The 15,181-nt window shown below is 39.7% G+C and overlaps 1 protein-coding gene across 1 annotated transcript in view; it reads right to left on the reverse strand.

Moving 5' to 3' along the window:
- Nucleotides 1–4,117: 4,117 nt before the first annotated feature.
- Nucleotides 4,118–15,181, reverse strand: part of PLXNC1 (plexin C1) — a 98,119-nt gene continuing 87,055 nt past the window's right edge. The window contains exons 24-31 of the mRNA XM_054987754.1: nt 13,449–13,500; nt 12,916–12,950; nt 12,722–12,829; nt 11,704–11,867; nt 10,184–10,331; nt 8,465–8,605; nt 7,539–7,613; nt 4,118–5,436 (exon numbers count right to left, since the gene is read on the reverse strand). Of these exons, the coding sequence (XP_054843729.1) occupies nt 5,311–5,436; nt 7,539–7,613; nt 8,465–8,605; nt 10,184–10,331; nt 11,704–11,867; nt 12,722–12,829; nt 12,916–12,950; nt 13,449–13,500 (849 nt within the window). The 3' untranslated portion in view covers nt 4,118–5,310. The remainder of the gene's footprint in view (nt 5,437–7,538; nt 7,614–8,464; nt 8,606–10,183; nt 10,332–11,703; nt 11,868–12,721; nt 12,830–12,915; nt 12,951–13,448; nt 13,501–15,181) is intronic.

Consider the following 15,181-nt stretch of genomic DNA (forward strand, 5'->3'; position numbering starts at 1 on the left):
GGATTGGATTTTTTTTGTATCCAGAGTGCTTTTGCTCCTTGAGCTATCATGCTCATACTGTCTAAAAATTACTTTGTTTTCACCAGTTCTCTTTCTATGTGCCACTGTGGAATTATGCACAGGGGAAACCCAGATTTCTTCAGGTAGCGGATTGCTTTCATGTCATTCACCTAACACACTCTATATCTTTGTTTTTGTGCCTCAAAGGAGAATATCCAAAGCTGTGCAATTTGGGTCTTTTCCAAGAAGTTTCTTTCTGGTAAATAAAATGGGTATTATTCTTGGTCTGGACCAGTGGAGACTCAGTGCTGTTAGGAGAAAGCTAAGGCTAAATCTGTTCTTTCCTGCTGTATACCTGTCTAACCTAATAAAGCAGCCCTGCAAAGCTGTACAATGGACTAATCACATGGTAAGGCAACCCAAGAGAATCTAAACATACAAAATGTTCACACTTATTTGGGGGGTCATAGCTGTAACCTGTGTTTACCAGAAAGGAAATTTTATAGCCAAAATCACCTTGAGCCAAGAGGAAATACATAAGATAAATATCCCATATCCCATTCTCTGGTATCTCCTCTAGATCATTAATTTTCAGCTTTTCTAAACCTAGGATCCAGTGAGCATGGGGTCCCATTGAACTGCATGTATGTGATAGGAAGGAGGAACCAGAGCTAGGACATCATTAGTGTCATAGGGAATAGACCAAGACAGCAGGGATAGGAAGCATAAGCAAAAGTACCAGGAGGTGTACTGTATTTGAGGGACATCAAGTTACTTCATCTCGCTGTCCTGCTGGTGGTCTTTGTATACATGCCAAGAGAGCCCAGAGGCACTGTACTCTCACTCTTTACATAGCAGGTCATAGCAGACCCCCCCCCCCCGGCAGCTCCATAGAGACTTGTTACCCAGCAGAAGGGTCTTGTCATTTCACCAGAGGGTCCAACGCACAGGTTGATAACCCCTGCTCTGGAGACTAGTTTTCTGGTTTGAGACATAAACATAGTAGAGCAAGAATTGATTCTATAGTGGCTGTAGACTATGAATACTGTCCAGGTAGATATTCTCTATTTGTGGTTTTCCAGTAGTCAAGACATTGGACTCATCTCACTACTCACCATCTCATGTCTAGAGCTGTGACATTCATGGCCTTTGAATAAAGGGCGTGTCAAGGGACTGAGCTAAGAGCCACTTCCTCCTTAGGACCAGTCTTTTTTTCTCTTTACTGGACATAGTTGTAGGTTTCAAACTGCATGGCTTAAAGCCACAGTTACTTTTATGTTTACAGGTTAGAACAAAGGAGAAAGGAAACCTTTCTGCATTGAACCTTACTGTTTTTGTTCAGTTAAAAGCTCTAACAGGCTAGAACCAGTCTCATGGTTGTGCCTCATCCTACGCTTGGTAACTACTTGTCTCCTGAAGAGATACCTCAAATATATCCAAAACTAGAGATTCCAAGGAACTGGGGTTGGCTGAAAGCCCCTTCTGGTATGAGACACATCTTCCCTTTTCTTTCCTCCCTCCCCTCACCATCCCTTTCTGCTGCCCACATAAGTCTTCACCAGGATCCATAGGAAACAAGCCAAAGTGAGCATCAAGGTACATTGGTTTATGAACACTACAGATTTTAGAACAGTGAGACTCCCATCCAAACCTGAACTGTAGCCTTTATGCAAGAACTGTTCTAATACTGTACCTGAAAGTTGAGAGGGCGGGGCTGAAAAGCCTGGGCGGTATCTAAATTCTCAAGTTCTAAATATTCTCCTTTCTGGTCGTCTGGTTGTAATAGAGCAGCTGAGCCTGCTTTTCTTCTACTTCAGTGCCTAAAAGTCTTGGAGTTTCTGCAGGATAGCTTTGTACTGGAATATCTGGCTCAATAGAGGGAGGGGGAGGGAAAGTGGCATGGTATAGCCTAATGTTACCAGATAGCAGAAGCTAAGCAGGGTCAGTACGTGGATGGAGGACCACTGAAGACTCTGCAGAAGAAGGCACTGTCCAACCACCTCTGCTTCTTACTGGCCTTGAAAGCCCCTTGCTTGGGTCATTGTAAGTAGATTTCAGCTTGATGGCACACAGAGGGAGGGAGGCTCTCTCTAGATGCCCACCCTTACTTAGCTTTGTTAGGGGCAGCTACAGAACTCGCAGTACCCATTGTACTGGAATATCAGTATAATGGCCACTCCTGTTAAATTTTTCCATTTATTTTGAAAACTAGAAACATACGTTAACCAGTATCACAGACTGAACAAAAACACAAGTTAGCTAAACCTCAAATATTTTTATTTGAAATAAAAGATCTTACATAAATATTCAATGTATTTACCATTTACCTTTACATTTCTTACACAATTGTTTAAATTTCACAGGATAGGAGTTCTTTTTACAGGGCAGCTAATTTGCACTGTAGCCATGTAAACTAGTTAACATCTAAATGTACGTTCAGATTGTTTTATGCAGCTACATTTACAGTGCTACATGGCTTGATCCATGGATTGTCACAAATACATCATTATTTAGGTTTTTTGAGTGATGCAAATCAGCCAGTAGTACAATACTTTATACTATGTGCGGCCCACAGCAGTTTGGTAAGCTGTAGCATGATTAATAAGGAATTCTTGGCGAAACAGCAGTTGAATGATTTGGATAGCTATTTTAGCTATCATTATATGAACTTGTTAAAGATTTCAGTTCTAAGTCACAGTTGTTGCAGGCCAACATGCCTAAGCATCTGTAACTGTCAGGCTTTGGCCAGGGGATTAGATGTATAAAATAAGGTCTCGTTCCTTGCATATATCAGTACTTAGCTCAGAAGACCACATTTTATGTATGTTTTTGATGTATTTAACTGAAACTGCCCCAACCCCAATCTGAAACTTGCAGAACTAATTGTGTTGGACTAAAGATTCAAGCCTTTTCTGTGATATGGTATGTGTGTGATTGCTGAGTGACTCTTTGTCAAACGAACATCACTGTACGCAACTATGGTTTCTTGGTCTCTGCTAGGACTATAAACCTAGCAAATGATTTCTTTTTTAAAACTACAGTGCAGCCACTCTAGTCTTCATGCCGTTTCTTCTAAGTTGCTGTGATTAAAACACAGATCTGAGGTTTGTATGAAAGTTGTACAAGTCAACTGCCACCACTTCCTTTTTCTTGAAATCTGCTTAGTTTGGCTGGGGGCAGGGTTTCTCTCTCTCTCCCTCCCTCTCTCTCTGCTGATGCTTCCATGAAACCAAATGCCCACCAGGAACTATACACATGCCAGTCCATCCATTAACTTTTTAGTTCATTACTTTTTTAAAAAAACTTTTCACACTAAGGGGAGAAAAATACCAGTAACCTAGCTTTTTCCATTAGTTTACTTTATATTTATTAATAAAAGAGGCATTCACAGCTAGTATGTAATCATCACACAGCCACACATGTACAGATGTCTCAACTCTGCTAAATTTTCATTTCCACTGCTGGCAAGTGAGCCATGCACCTAACTGGAGAAAGGAAGAAAAAAGGCATTAGCAGTAGCCATATTTCTTCCTCTTACCAGGTGGTTCTACCTGGGTATGGTGGATGGTTGCTATTTTATATACTTGGATGGGCTCATTTTTTGGCAATGTGAGCAGGTGAACAGTTGCCCAAAGAAACGATGTAAAGCATAATGTTTAATGTCCAATTGCATGTTGTGCATGCAAACTGGTATCTGATTTGATGTGAGAATTTGTGTCTGCACCAAGTTTCCTGTTAAACTTTGATAACATTTTTGCAGACTCTGAGCCAAGCTACAAGAGACAAATTATACAAGGAGGAGCACGTGAAGGGAGTTGCAATGTTAGCCAGGAATCTGAGTTTTAAAAGAGATCGGAAGGATTTGTCAACTTCTCCTCTACAGAGCCAGGGAGATCCCTGCTCAGAAGGTTTATTTCCTCTTTGCCTTTTAGAAGGGGAGGTGAAACTGACACAGCCTTCAGAGGCAAAGAAGAAATTAACAAACCCTCTAAGCAGCAATCTCCCTGGCTCTGTAGAGAGAGGAAATTGACAAAGCCTTCTGATCGCTTTTAAAACTCAGATTTCCAGTTAACATTGCAACTCCCTTCACGTATTCCTCCTTGTGTAATTCGTCTCTTGTAGCTTGGCTCTCTGGCAGGCACAAAATTATGATTTAGTGGACAAACAGGAGCACCACACACACACTCTCTCTCTCTCTCTCTGGAAGAAGAATCTTTTTCTGTCTTAGAGCAGCATTTGAAAAAGGCAAGCAAGGCTTTCCTTTGCCTTTGCTGATGTTAGCAGTGTCATGGGGGAAGGTCATTCTGGGGATACCTACGGCTCCTCGAATGCCTCATCTGGTCAGTGTGCAGCAGTGAATGTTACAGGAGCATAAAAGTGCCTGGTTCCATAATCTACTGAAAGGAAAGTGGAGAAGCTGACTAGAACAGATATCAAGATAACAGGACTGGAAGTTTCACATATTTCCAAATAATTTTGATTTATGGCATGATTGCTGTATAGTACTGATTAGCCCTTATCTCACCTGAGTTTTTATCATAACTGGTTTTCATCTGTTGGAAAAGAAAAGAAAGGGAAGGGCTCTTTCTGCACTTCAGGAGTGGAATATAGAAAAACTTCTCCATTAGAATTCATGGTACTTCTTCCTTCCTCCTCCCTGTCAGCCCTCTCTAGGTACACTGCAGCTGTGCAGGCATGTAGGAGCATGCCTAGCCAGTTATGTGTGGTCAAATGAAATCATCTTGGGCCTCACTGGCGCGGGTTCACTGCTCTTTAAGGTATAGCCCATGTGCAGCAGGATCATATACTTGTGCTTATGTAGAAATAACTGAGAAGAACTTTAAGGCTCACACTGAACCGTTATAGCTCAGTGAGAACACAGGCTACTTAGGCAAACTGCCCTAGAAAGCACCACTTGCTAAATGAAATGGAAACAGACTGTCTTACAGAGGGTTTGTAGCTCTAGCACTTAAAATATCTGTATCTATATATATCAAACAATACCTGCCATGATAAAAGTTATACATACTGTGTAAAAATACTGCCAGTTTTTGATCAATGCACAAAACAGCCTCATGTGCGGTCGGTCAGAGTTTTCTGTCTGCAGATGTGCATCTGCATACCTGTCTACTGCTGCAATGCAGTTTTTCTCCAGGACCTCTGAACTGTCATAGATGAATCTTCTGGCACTTTCCCCATCTGGAATCACTAGATGCTGTGTGCAACTAAGTTAGACTAGAACTGGATTGGGGCCAGTCACGTGACTTCTTTGAATAAAAGTACCAGTCTTTAAAATTATTTCCGTCATAGTTATGGATCACTGAGCTCTTCTGCAATCCATTTGCATTTTTTCTTGTCATCAGCCAAAGCTCTTACATTCAGGAGCTGATTCCGTGCTTCTTCCAGTCCTCGCTCTTTGTCCAATTTATTCAGTATCTATGGGAACAAACAAATGTGTGCTTAAAAAAACCCTACATTCTTACAAGCCTGAAAAAACCAGGAAAAGGATCTGCCTCTGCAAACAATTACTTCTAGCACCAGGCTATTTCTGCATCTCTTACAAGGAAATCCTTCTCAATCACTGAGAGAACTACCCTTCTGCAGAAGACAGAAACCTCAGTTAAAAGCCTCCAATGTTTTGCCTAGTACGTTCTATGATGACTGTAGTAAATGGCTTCCAGAATTAATAGATATGGGGTGGGGGGGGGAAATGAGCTGTGGAAAGCTGCCGCTTTTCTGGCATATCAAGGACTAAGCAGAAATATGTCAATCTCATTCTAGATGATGCTCAATTACATGGTTGGAGATGCTTCAGACAGTGCCTTAAGCTTAACCCGAAAGGCCCTTTCACTGTCATCCATGTATGTGCAAAAAGCATTCAGAGAAATACACTTAAAACTGAAAACTATAGCACACTGGAAGGTGCCTAGATTTAAGGTCCACTGGAGAGACTTCACTGTGACATCAAGAGCTTAAAATTTGGATATATGAGCAAACACAGCATTAGTGGCAATAATGTTTACCGATGCTGAAATTTAGAGAAGGATGGTCCCAGAAGTTTACTGAGTGCAGCATTAATTTGTTTACTTTAAAAAAAAATCTACCTCCTACCAAGGTTCCTATTTGGGTTCCCTATCATTCAGCTTTCCTCTCTTCATCAGCCCTTCCCTAATCACTCTTTCCACACCCACAGTCCTTATCTGTCCAACACCGACTTTCCATTCCTCAGTAGAAAAAAGCAAGAGTCCAGTAGCACCTATAAGACTAACAAAATTTGTGGTAGGGTATGAGCTACCACAGCTCACTTCTTTCATCCCTCACTTAGCTATTCTCTGTACAGCCCCTAAAATGCAGGATTAAGTGTGCTAATTAACCTGTCCAGCATCCTGTTTCCACAGTGGCACATGGTATTCAAGAAGACTATACAGGCCAAAGCCCCCCCTTTGGCTACCCTGCCCACTCACCTGCAACAGGCATATACTACTACCCTGGAACACAGGGGTTCCTAAAGCCATCTTAGCTAATAACTACAGACAGATTTGTCGTCCATGAATATATCTAGCCCCCTTTTAAAACCATCTTAAGCCATATTTAAATGTGATGTGGGAGAGGAAATGAGTCCCTCGTGATTTTGTACAGGCTTGGTATCTTTCTAAAACCATGCTGCAACCATGTAAAGTAGCTATGCATGCTTAATTTGCACTCCAGATGTTTGTAGCCCTTGCAGATACTGTGCTGGCATGCTGTCTAAAGACAGCTGCTTTGTATAGTTTTCCACACAGTTTAAACAAGACCCAGAGCCACTCCTAAGTCCCACAGGTGAGTTCTTTTGCCTTGCCTACATCATATTTCCATCTGGTCTATGCTAGTGGCAATCTCTGTATCCCGTGGCAGTGAATTCCATAGGTTAATAATGCATTGGGTAAAGAAGTACTCCCTTTTTCGTATCCCCAAACTACTGCCCAACCACCTCATTAGTTGCTCAAGATTTTCTTATTATGGAAGAGGGATCCATTTAGTTTCCCTCTTCTATGTCATTTCTATTTCTAGATTATCCTTTTTGTGAAAGGTGACGATTGCACACAGTATTCTAAATACAGTTGCATCCTAGATCTATACAATGGTATTATAGTACTGCAAACCTTCCTTTCAGTACTTTTCACACTTCTCTGTTCACATGATTCTCAGTAATTATTTGTCAAAACATACATGAAGATGAAGCCCAGTAATAACAAATGAGTAGATACCCTGTACAAATATTAGAACAGCAGTTAGAAAATGACACTAACCCTTGTACCTTTGGAAACTAGTGTGCCTTGATATGGGCCAAATATATGGACATGTGAATGGAATACAACAATCATTCTCATCATTTTACTGGCCAAGCACCTGAAATGTTTGTGAACAATCTGTGCCCTCACACCAGCAGAGCTGATCTGAAGTAGAGGCTTCATCACTACAAGCACAATATGAAACTGGTATCAGAGCACACATATCATGTCTACCAAGGTTTACTAGAGAAGAACAGAAACCCTTACTTCGTCAAAGTATCTTGCTATGTAGTTGTAAATTTCAGTCAATGCCTCTGCCTCTTTAAATTCATTTTCATGTTTCTGAAAGGGAAAAAAAAGGGGGGGGGGATATGGCAACATTTATTTTTGAGCTGTAGTTACTATTTTGTATTTATATTAATAAACAACATGCAGGGTGAAGGAAAATCAAAAGTATTTTGGGTTTTAATTATCAATTGTGAAAGTGTTATGTTTTTATTCTTTTTTATTCTTTTTATTTTTATAAAAATTTTTATTGGTGAGAACATAGTTAATACATACACTCCCCATCATACCTAATTTATTTCAACCCCCACCCTTTCCCTCCCCCCTCCTTGTAGACTTCCAACAGCTTTCCAACCCTTAACCTATCTTATTACTTAACTTATTTTCAATTATATTCTTCTAAATCATATATGTATTATATCTCTTACCCTAAGCACATTCAAATTCTCTTATATATACTATATCAAATCCACTAGTATATCCATTCTCTACATCACTATTTAAACTGTATATTTTTGATAAAATCTCCTTAATAGTAATACTAGCTTAGATTAATTAATAGCTAAATTTTCCCATTAATGGTAAAGTTACTTCTCTCTTCTATTTAAAACATCACAAATTAATAGTTCTCAAACTGCCACAGTGTTATGTTTTTATTCTGTTTTATTTTGTAAGCCACCTCAGGCAGGTTCCTTGGAGGTGACACAGAAATGCACTAAATAAGTATTGCTCGGTAGCAGGGAGGTACTGCCGGTTGTGCAGGTTGGGTGTCACTAAGATGCTGCTTACTGAAGCCACTATTCAGGCTACATACAAAGAATGCCACAGGACAGGCCACGAAACCTTGGGGCTTCTTTACATTTCAACCACATCAAACATAATTAACAATAAAAACAGCTAAATGATACCTTGGATTCCTGAGTTAAAAATTCTTCTAGCTCTGAACTGGATAATGAAGGCAACTCCCTTATTGCTTTATAGAAAGCTTTAACCTCCTCTTTATACAGTGGAATATCCTTGGCATAAAGAAGTTTATTTGTTGGTGCTTCCTTAAAAAAGAAGACAATGACGACAAGCATTACAGAACTGGGCAAATGGCCATAGATTTGCACCTCCCCCACCCACCCACCCCCGCCTCAAATTAACAATCCCATACATTTTTAAATGAGCAGCTGATGAAGCTTTGACATCAGTGGAGCAATGTATTGTATTTAATTGAAGACCATGCTTCTGGTTTATTTGTTATTTGCTGATCACTTTTCATTTAAAAAAAAATTTCAGCCACCATGTTGGAGGTTAGTTGAAAGCTTTCAAAATGAACTTGAAAAGAGTACAGTCCAATAGCACCATTAAGACTAACCAACTTTATTGTAGCATAAACTTCTGAGAACCACAGTTCTCTTTGTCAGGTGCTACTGGACTCTACTCTTTTTTATTTTGTGACTACAGACTAACAAGGCTAACTCCTCTGGTAAATGAACTTGCACACTGCTTTGCTGGCCTGAGATATGCCCAGCTTCCTGGGCCCTGGATAGCCTCCTTCTGTTTGCCACTTGCCTGGGACTTCAAAAACTGTGGTAGGCTGCTATGTGCCTGCCAAGATGGGGCCAGTGGGCTCAGACTTTGCAGGGTGGTCAGAGGCCGTGCAGCAGAGCTAGACAGCAACCCAAAAATGAATGGTCAGGGCAAAGGGTTGCTTGTTAGTAAGTAAGTGTGGCTAGGCTTGCATTTGCCATAGAGCTGTTTCTCAGTCATGACACGATCAGGACCAATTCCTATAGTGCAGCCTCTTACAGAATATGCCTTGTAGAACGCCACATGCAAAGCTGGGATTTCCTTCAAGCTTCAACCACAGCCAGTGGCACTCTTTAAATTTTAAGCAACTTTAAAAAAAAGTTTACACTTTAAACACGAACTCAGAATTTTAAACACACTACACTTTAAAATATGCCTCATCGTTAGTGCCAGTGACTGTAGTGGAAACTTCAAACAAGCCTGCAACTTTTCGGAATCTTCCTATTCTACCCTCTTTGCATCCTGGTCTTGTAGACAACCTACAGTGCCCAGTGAAGCATCAGTAATCTCTACACTGCAGTTTAAGAGTTTCTCTCTTATTTTCAATGTACCTTAAAATAGGATACAAGAACATAGTTCATTCAAGTTGCACATACATTGCAACAAGCCTCTCCACACAGTTGCATGCCAATCACATGGCTGGCGCTCACGTTTTTGACAATACTAATTACCTTTTGTGTGACAGAGGGAAGAGGGAATGTGTTCAATTCCCTACTTCCTCACTGTACCAAACAGTTGATTGCTAACGCCCGTTAGGGGGATCCAATTAAGCAAGAATCGCTTTATACACAACCACAAGTGTAAAATCTATCCTGACCCTTTTGTGTTCATGGCCTTGATCCAGCAAGGGGCTCTCCACAGAGAAACTAATTCTCAATACAGATTATCCTTACTGGATAAGGACATACATTTTCACTGGAATTAGATATTCAGATTACTCAAAAATGATCAGGAATAAAACCATAGACTTTAACTGGAAAACTACGACAGAGCAACTAGTTTGGAAAACACAAGCTACATGGAAAGGCTATCGTATGAAAGTGAAATATTACCTTCCCAAGTTGCTGCTCTGACAGAGAAAAGGCATCCATAAATGCTTGAGCAATGACTGATAAACAGCCATCAATATGTGGAGTTTTCTTAATGTCAAAGACAAACTGGGGATTCTTCAATATATTCACCCAGAAGCGAAGTGGAAGGCTAGTCAGAAATATAGTAAATACCTATATGTTAGTCTACAGATTATATTCCTGGATCTTTTTTAGGTGATAGGAAAACACTACTATTACACAGCACCAAGAAAACAAAAATGACGTGAAACATTTATAACTCCTTCATTTCCATGCCTGACTCTGCATTAAAAAGAGGCATTTGAGTGTCACAATCAGTTGTCTCAGATTGAACATCTAGAATATTACTGTTTGATAGCCAATTAATCCATTGGTGTGAGGTTACCTTTGTTCTGAGAGATCGGTTTAAACTATCATTTAATTAATAACATTTATCAAATAAATTATATATGCATAGGTTTGTACATAAATATATTGGATTGGATCCAACCAGGTTTTCTGTTGATGAAAAGGAAGGATGCATCCCTTTGGTCACACAAAATAGGCTATTCTGGGGATCATGAGATGGAGAATGACGTAAGCCTCCTGGGGAGCCCATTGAGGAGAAAGGTGGGGCATACACGATGTAAATAAATGATACAACAAATAAATACAGTCTTATCATTAACAGCTTGAGTGGGAAATACATTGTCTATGGATTAAATTCATAACTCTTCGCGTTTCTGAGAAGTCTGAAGACTAGCAATCCCTCTGAAATTATTATGTAAGAATTGAAGAATTCCACAGTATCCTGCCTTTACAGTTACAAAAAAAAAAAGTTCAGAAATGAGAGGGCAAACATGCTGAAATACAGAGATGCAAATACTTGTAAAAAGAACACCTCATTACATATTTCAGCTCCTATGATGCATGTAAACAGTGCTGCAAGTAGTCTTGGCTTCTGACAGCACAATCCAATTTTTACAAATATATCAAACAGACTCATATACTATTTCTCATAAACAAAGATGTCCAAAGCAGTTTACACAGGTAGTCATAAAACAATTCCCTTAATAAAACATCAGAAAAAGTAATAAAACATAATTAACTTGTATTAAGTTTATCAAATTTAAAAATCATAAGATCACAAAAACAAACCACCAGAAGAAGATTGTAAAATAAACTAATATCTACAGTCAACAAAGCTCTATGGTAACATCATAATTGATAACATACCAATTAAATGCCTGACAAAAATTGCACAGGATTCAATGACGCTTTCTTATACATATATGTATATTGGACTGTGGTCTTAGCTACTTATTTGAAGAGATGTGAGCTTGTAAGAAAGCACTGACAAAAGTTTTCAGTTTCCCACTTAAGAGAACTGTTTCAAACTCATAATTCTATACACAGAGTAATGCACTTAGACTAAGACTAATATAACACAATATATTTTACATGCTATTGCTAACATGTAAAAAGTGATTTGTGTTCTCTCAGCTTATGCTACATGAATATACCTGTTGGTTTTCCATATATGAACCACATCAGGATCTGTAATTTTTTTATTTTCAGCCTGAGCATCCAAAAAATCAAAAAAATACTTGATAGCAACTGGAGCTTTATTGTTGGGCAAAGTCCAAATACTCCTAAAGAGCTTTTCAACAACTGAGTGAATTGTAACCTGAGAAGAAGAAAAAAGTAGTTTCTATTACTTGTTCACAGACCAAAGGTTTCTTGAGATGTACACAACCCACCATCACCTTAATCAGCCCAATCTATCACAGGCAATTTGCGTAACAAGAATATACTTCAAACACCCAAAGCTGAACACATGCAAAAATGTGTAGAGTGGAAAAGACCCCATCCCTAAGAATCCAATATTCAGGACTTCATAGAATGCCACATATAGCAAAATGTACGTTGTTATCTCTTGTATTACCAATACCATAACATTCCAATAATCCTTGATATTGCCATATTCCCACCTAACATGGCTAAAGAATACCTGGATCATTTTACATCTACAATACTAATCATGTGAATGGTACGATCAATATAGCTCCATGCAAAACTGGCCTTTCTACAAATGGTCAGCCATTTGTGTTCTCCCTTAACTGAAGTGAGTGGGAAATCTCACGCCCATTGGAGCTGTATGGGTACATAGGAAGTCCCATTCCAACAAGCATTAACTGTATAGGCGCAAATGGCCACAATCTGTTGGATGGTTCTTGGTACATAAGTCGTATCTGTCTTCAATAGAATTATATTTAAACTGTTTGCTGAATTGCTTGTAAAGCTTCCTCTCTGTTTTTGTTGGTCTGGTGGTGGAAAGTGCCGTAAAGTCTCAGTGGACTTCAGCAACCTCCCAGGGTTTTCAAGGCAAGAGATGAACGGAAATAGTTTGCTATTACCTCTCTCTGTTTGGCAACCCTGAACAAAGTGGTCTCCCATTCAAGTACTAACAAGGGGCCAACCTGAGTTAGCTTCCAAGATCTGATGAAATTGGGCTAGCCTGAAACGAAACCAAAGAGTTACCTTTGTAGACAGGAGTTTGGTGAGATACATTTCCTTCACTTTAAACTTTTGCTTTCCTTTATGTTTTGCACTGTGTATATCTTTGGCAGCTTCAGAATTTGGTAATATCTACAAGAAAAGTTTACATAGATGCTGATGAAACATCAGGGTTGAACAAATGAGTTATTAGATATAATTGAGTACAGCTGACCTACCAGATGGCAACAGTTTTCAGAGGAGTGCTCTACATCTGAGCAACATGTCAAAGGAAAAAAAATAAATGAAGCATGCTTAGTAAAGGAGTGAAAACAGTTGACTGGACTGATAGATATATTCAACAATATTCCTAGTTAAGTTACCCTTTCCACCAGTCTAGCTGTCTACAAAAACTAAGGGATCAATCAGCAATAACACTGGTTGTTCTCCTTCCGTTAGCTAGGGCAACTGACGTGTTATAGGGATGGCAGATACTAGACATCTGAAGAAGTGAGCATGACTCACAAAAGCTTATATAAATAAACGTAACTAATCTTTAAGGTACAATTGGCCTTCTGTTTTCTTCTTGAGCCAGCCCTGAATACCACATAGGTGTTCCCTTGCTCTATGTCCATTAGATACAACAGTGATGTAATACCTAAATACAGCTTTCATGTTTGCAGACGCAGCTCTGATTTGCAGAAACTGCAAAGAAACTAAGTTCTTTTTATGCCATTACAACTGTAAACATAAAACAGTTATCATTGCTTACCTGGCAAGAGACCTGTCCTCTTAAAGACTTTAACAGTTGTGCCATCTGAAATCTGAAAGTGAAATGGTATTGTTTGTTACCATATAAAATGTGTAGAATCGTTGTTTCTTTGTTATTGAAGAAGAAAAACAAAAAGCAAGAAAGAAAAAGGAGAAAAAATAAGTGCTGTCAAGAAGCTGACTTGTCCTGGTCTGTGTCCTGGTTCAATTCAGGCTTTGTATCTGATAGAAGCCTTTAAAGTCGTCATGACTAGGGATGTGCAACAAAAAAAGATTTGGGTTTCCCACTTTGGAATTTTGCAAATGTAAATGCAAACAGCCAGAAAAGTACTGAAGGCTGCTCCCGCTTGACCCGAAGCTTTCTGAAGCGATCCATATTGCTTCAGAAAACTTTGATTCGGCATTTCCGAATCAGGCCAGCAATGCTGGGCCCGATTCAGGAATCTGAATCTTTCCAAATTGGGTATGATTCGGGTGTTTTTTCTGAATCAGAATCCTGACTCACACACCCCTAATCATGACTGCAGTTTCTGAGCTGGAACTGAACTATGCAGGTGCAATGAGGTCATAGCTTCAAGGTCGTGCACCTACATTGCATCATTCTAGCAAAGGGTATGTGCACTGTCCTTGACTGGCTAACTGGGATCAGGCCACTTGCTACAGGTTTGAATAAAACAAGGGTCCACATTCTAGCTTGCCCCCTATTGCTTTTGGACTCTGTATGGTTGCTGAAGGACTTTCTGCTACCTGCTTTTTGTGCTCTGGACTTGCCCACCTGGATTGGTGCCAGCCCAGGATTTCTGTCTCTGGATTTGGAGACTTTGGAACCTTGTTTGAACTCTTTTGATTTAGCCTGAAAAGTAACCTCGAGGTGGGAGACTGAAAGTCTGTTTTAGTTTAGTTATCTAGTATTTGATGTTTTCCTCTCTGGTTGCAGTTGTATATCTGTACTCTTCTACACTTCTGTTAATAAATTCTTAGGAGTATAACTTTGTGTGCTCTTTGGGAATTTGCAAGCTTCAATTTGACTCCAGTACTTTGACCCCTTTTGGTCACAGCTACCCAAACAGTAGTTTAGTAGATCCAGAGGAGTTAGCAGTGTTAGTCTGTAGTAGCAAAATCAAAAGAGTCCAGTAGCACCTTTAAGACTAACCAATTTTATTGTAGCATAAGCTTTCGAGAATCAAGTTCTCTTCGTCAGATGCATGATACAAACTGGTCAAATACAGAAGAGGAGGAGGGAGAGGGGAGAGAAGGGGACATATATCAGAAGTGGACAAGATGCAATTAGCGGGGAGGCAACCAAAACATTCCTTTGCTAGTAAATGTAAACATCTCCTTTTGGTGTGGAGTCAGTTTGCCGTGTTAGTTTGCAGCAGTAAAAGCATCCAATTCCTATGTAGTATAAGCCTTCGATAACCACAGCTCTCCCTGCCAGATGAATCTGACAAAGAGAACTGTGGTCCCCAAAAGCCCATACCAGGCACCACTGGGCTCCCCCAGACCACGCCGCTGTAAAGGAAATCTGTTACCTGTGATAATGTGATAACCATTCATAGTCTCTATTCAGTCCCAGCTTGACAGAGTCAAATTTGCATATGAATTCCAATTCAGCAGCCTCCCGTTGGATTTTGTTTTTGAAAGGTTTCTGTTGAACCACAGCGACCTTTAAGTCTTTGATTCCATCAAAGGAGTTAGCCGTTCCATCAAAGACTTAAAGGTCGCTGTGGTTCA

Source organism: Eublepharis macularius, chromosome 9 (assembly GCF_028583425.1).
Source record: "Eublepharis macularius isolate TG4126 chromosome 9, MPM_Emac_v1.0, whole genome shotgun sequence".
NCBI classification, from domain to species: Eukaryota; Metazoa; Chordata; class Lepidosauria; order Squamata; family Eublepharidae; genus Eublepharis; species Eublepharis macularius.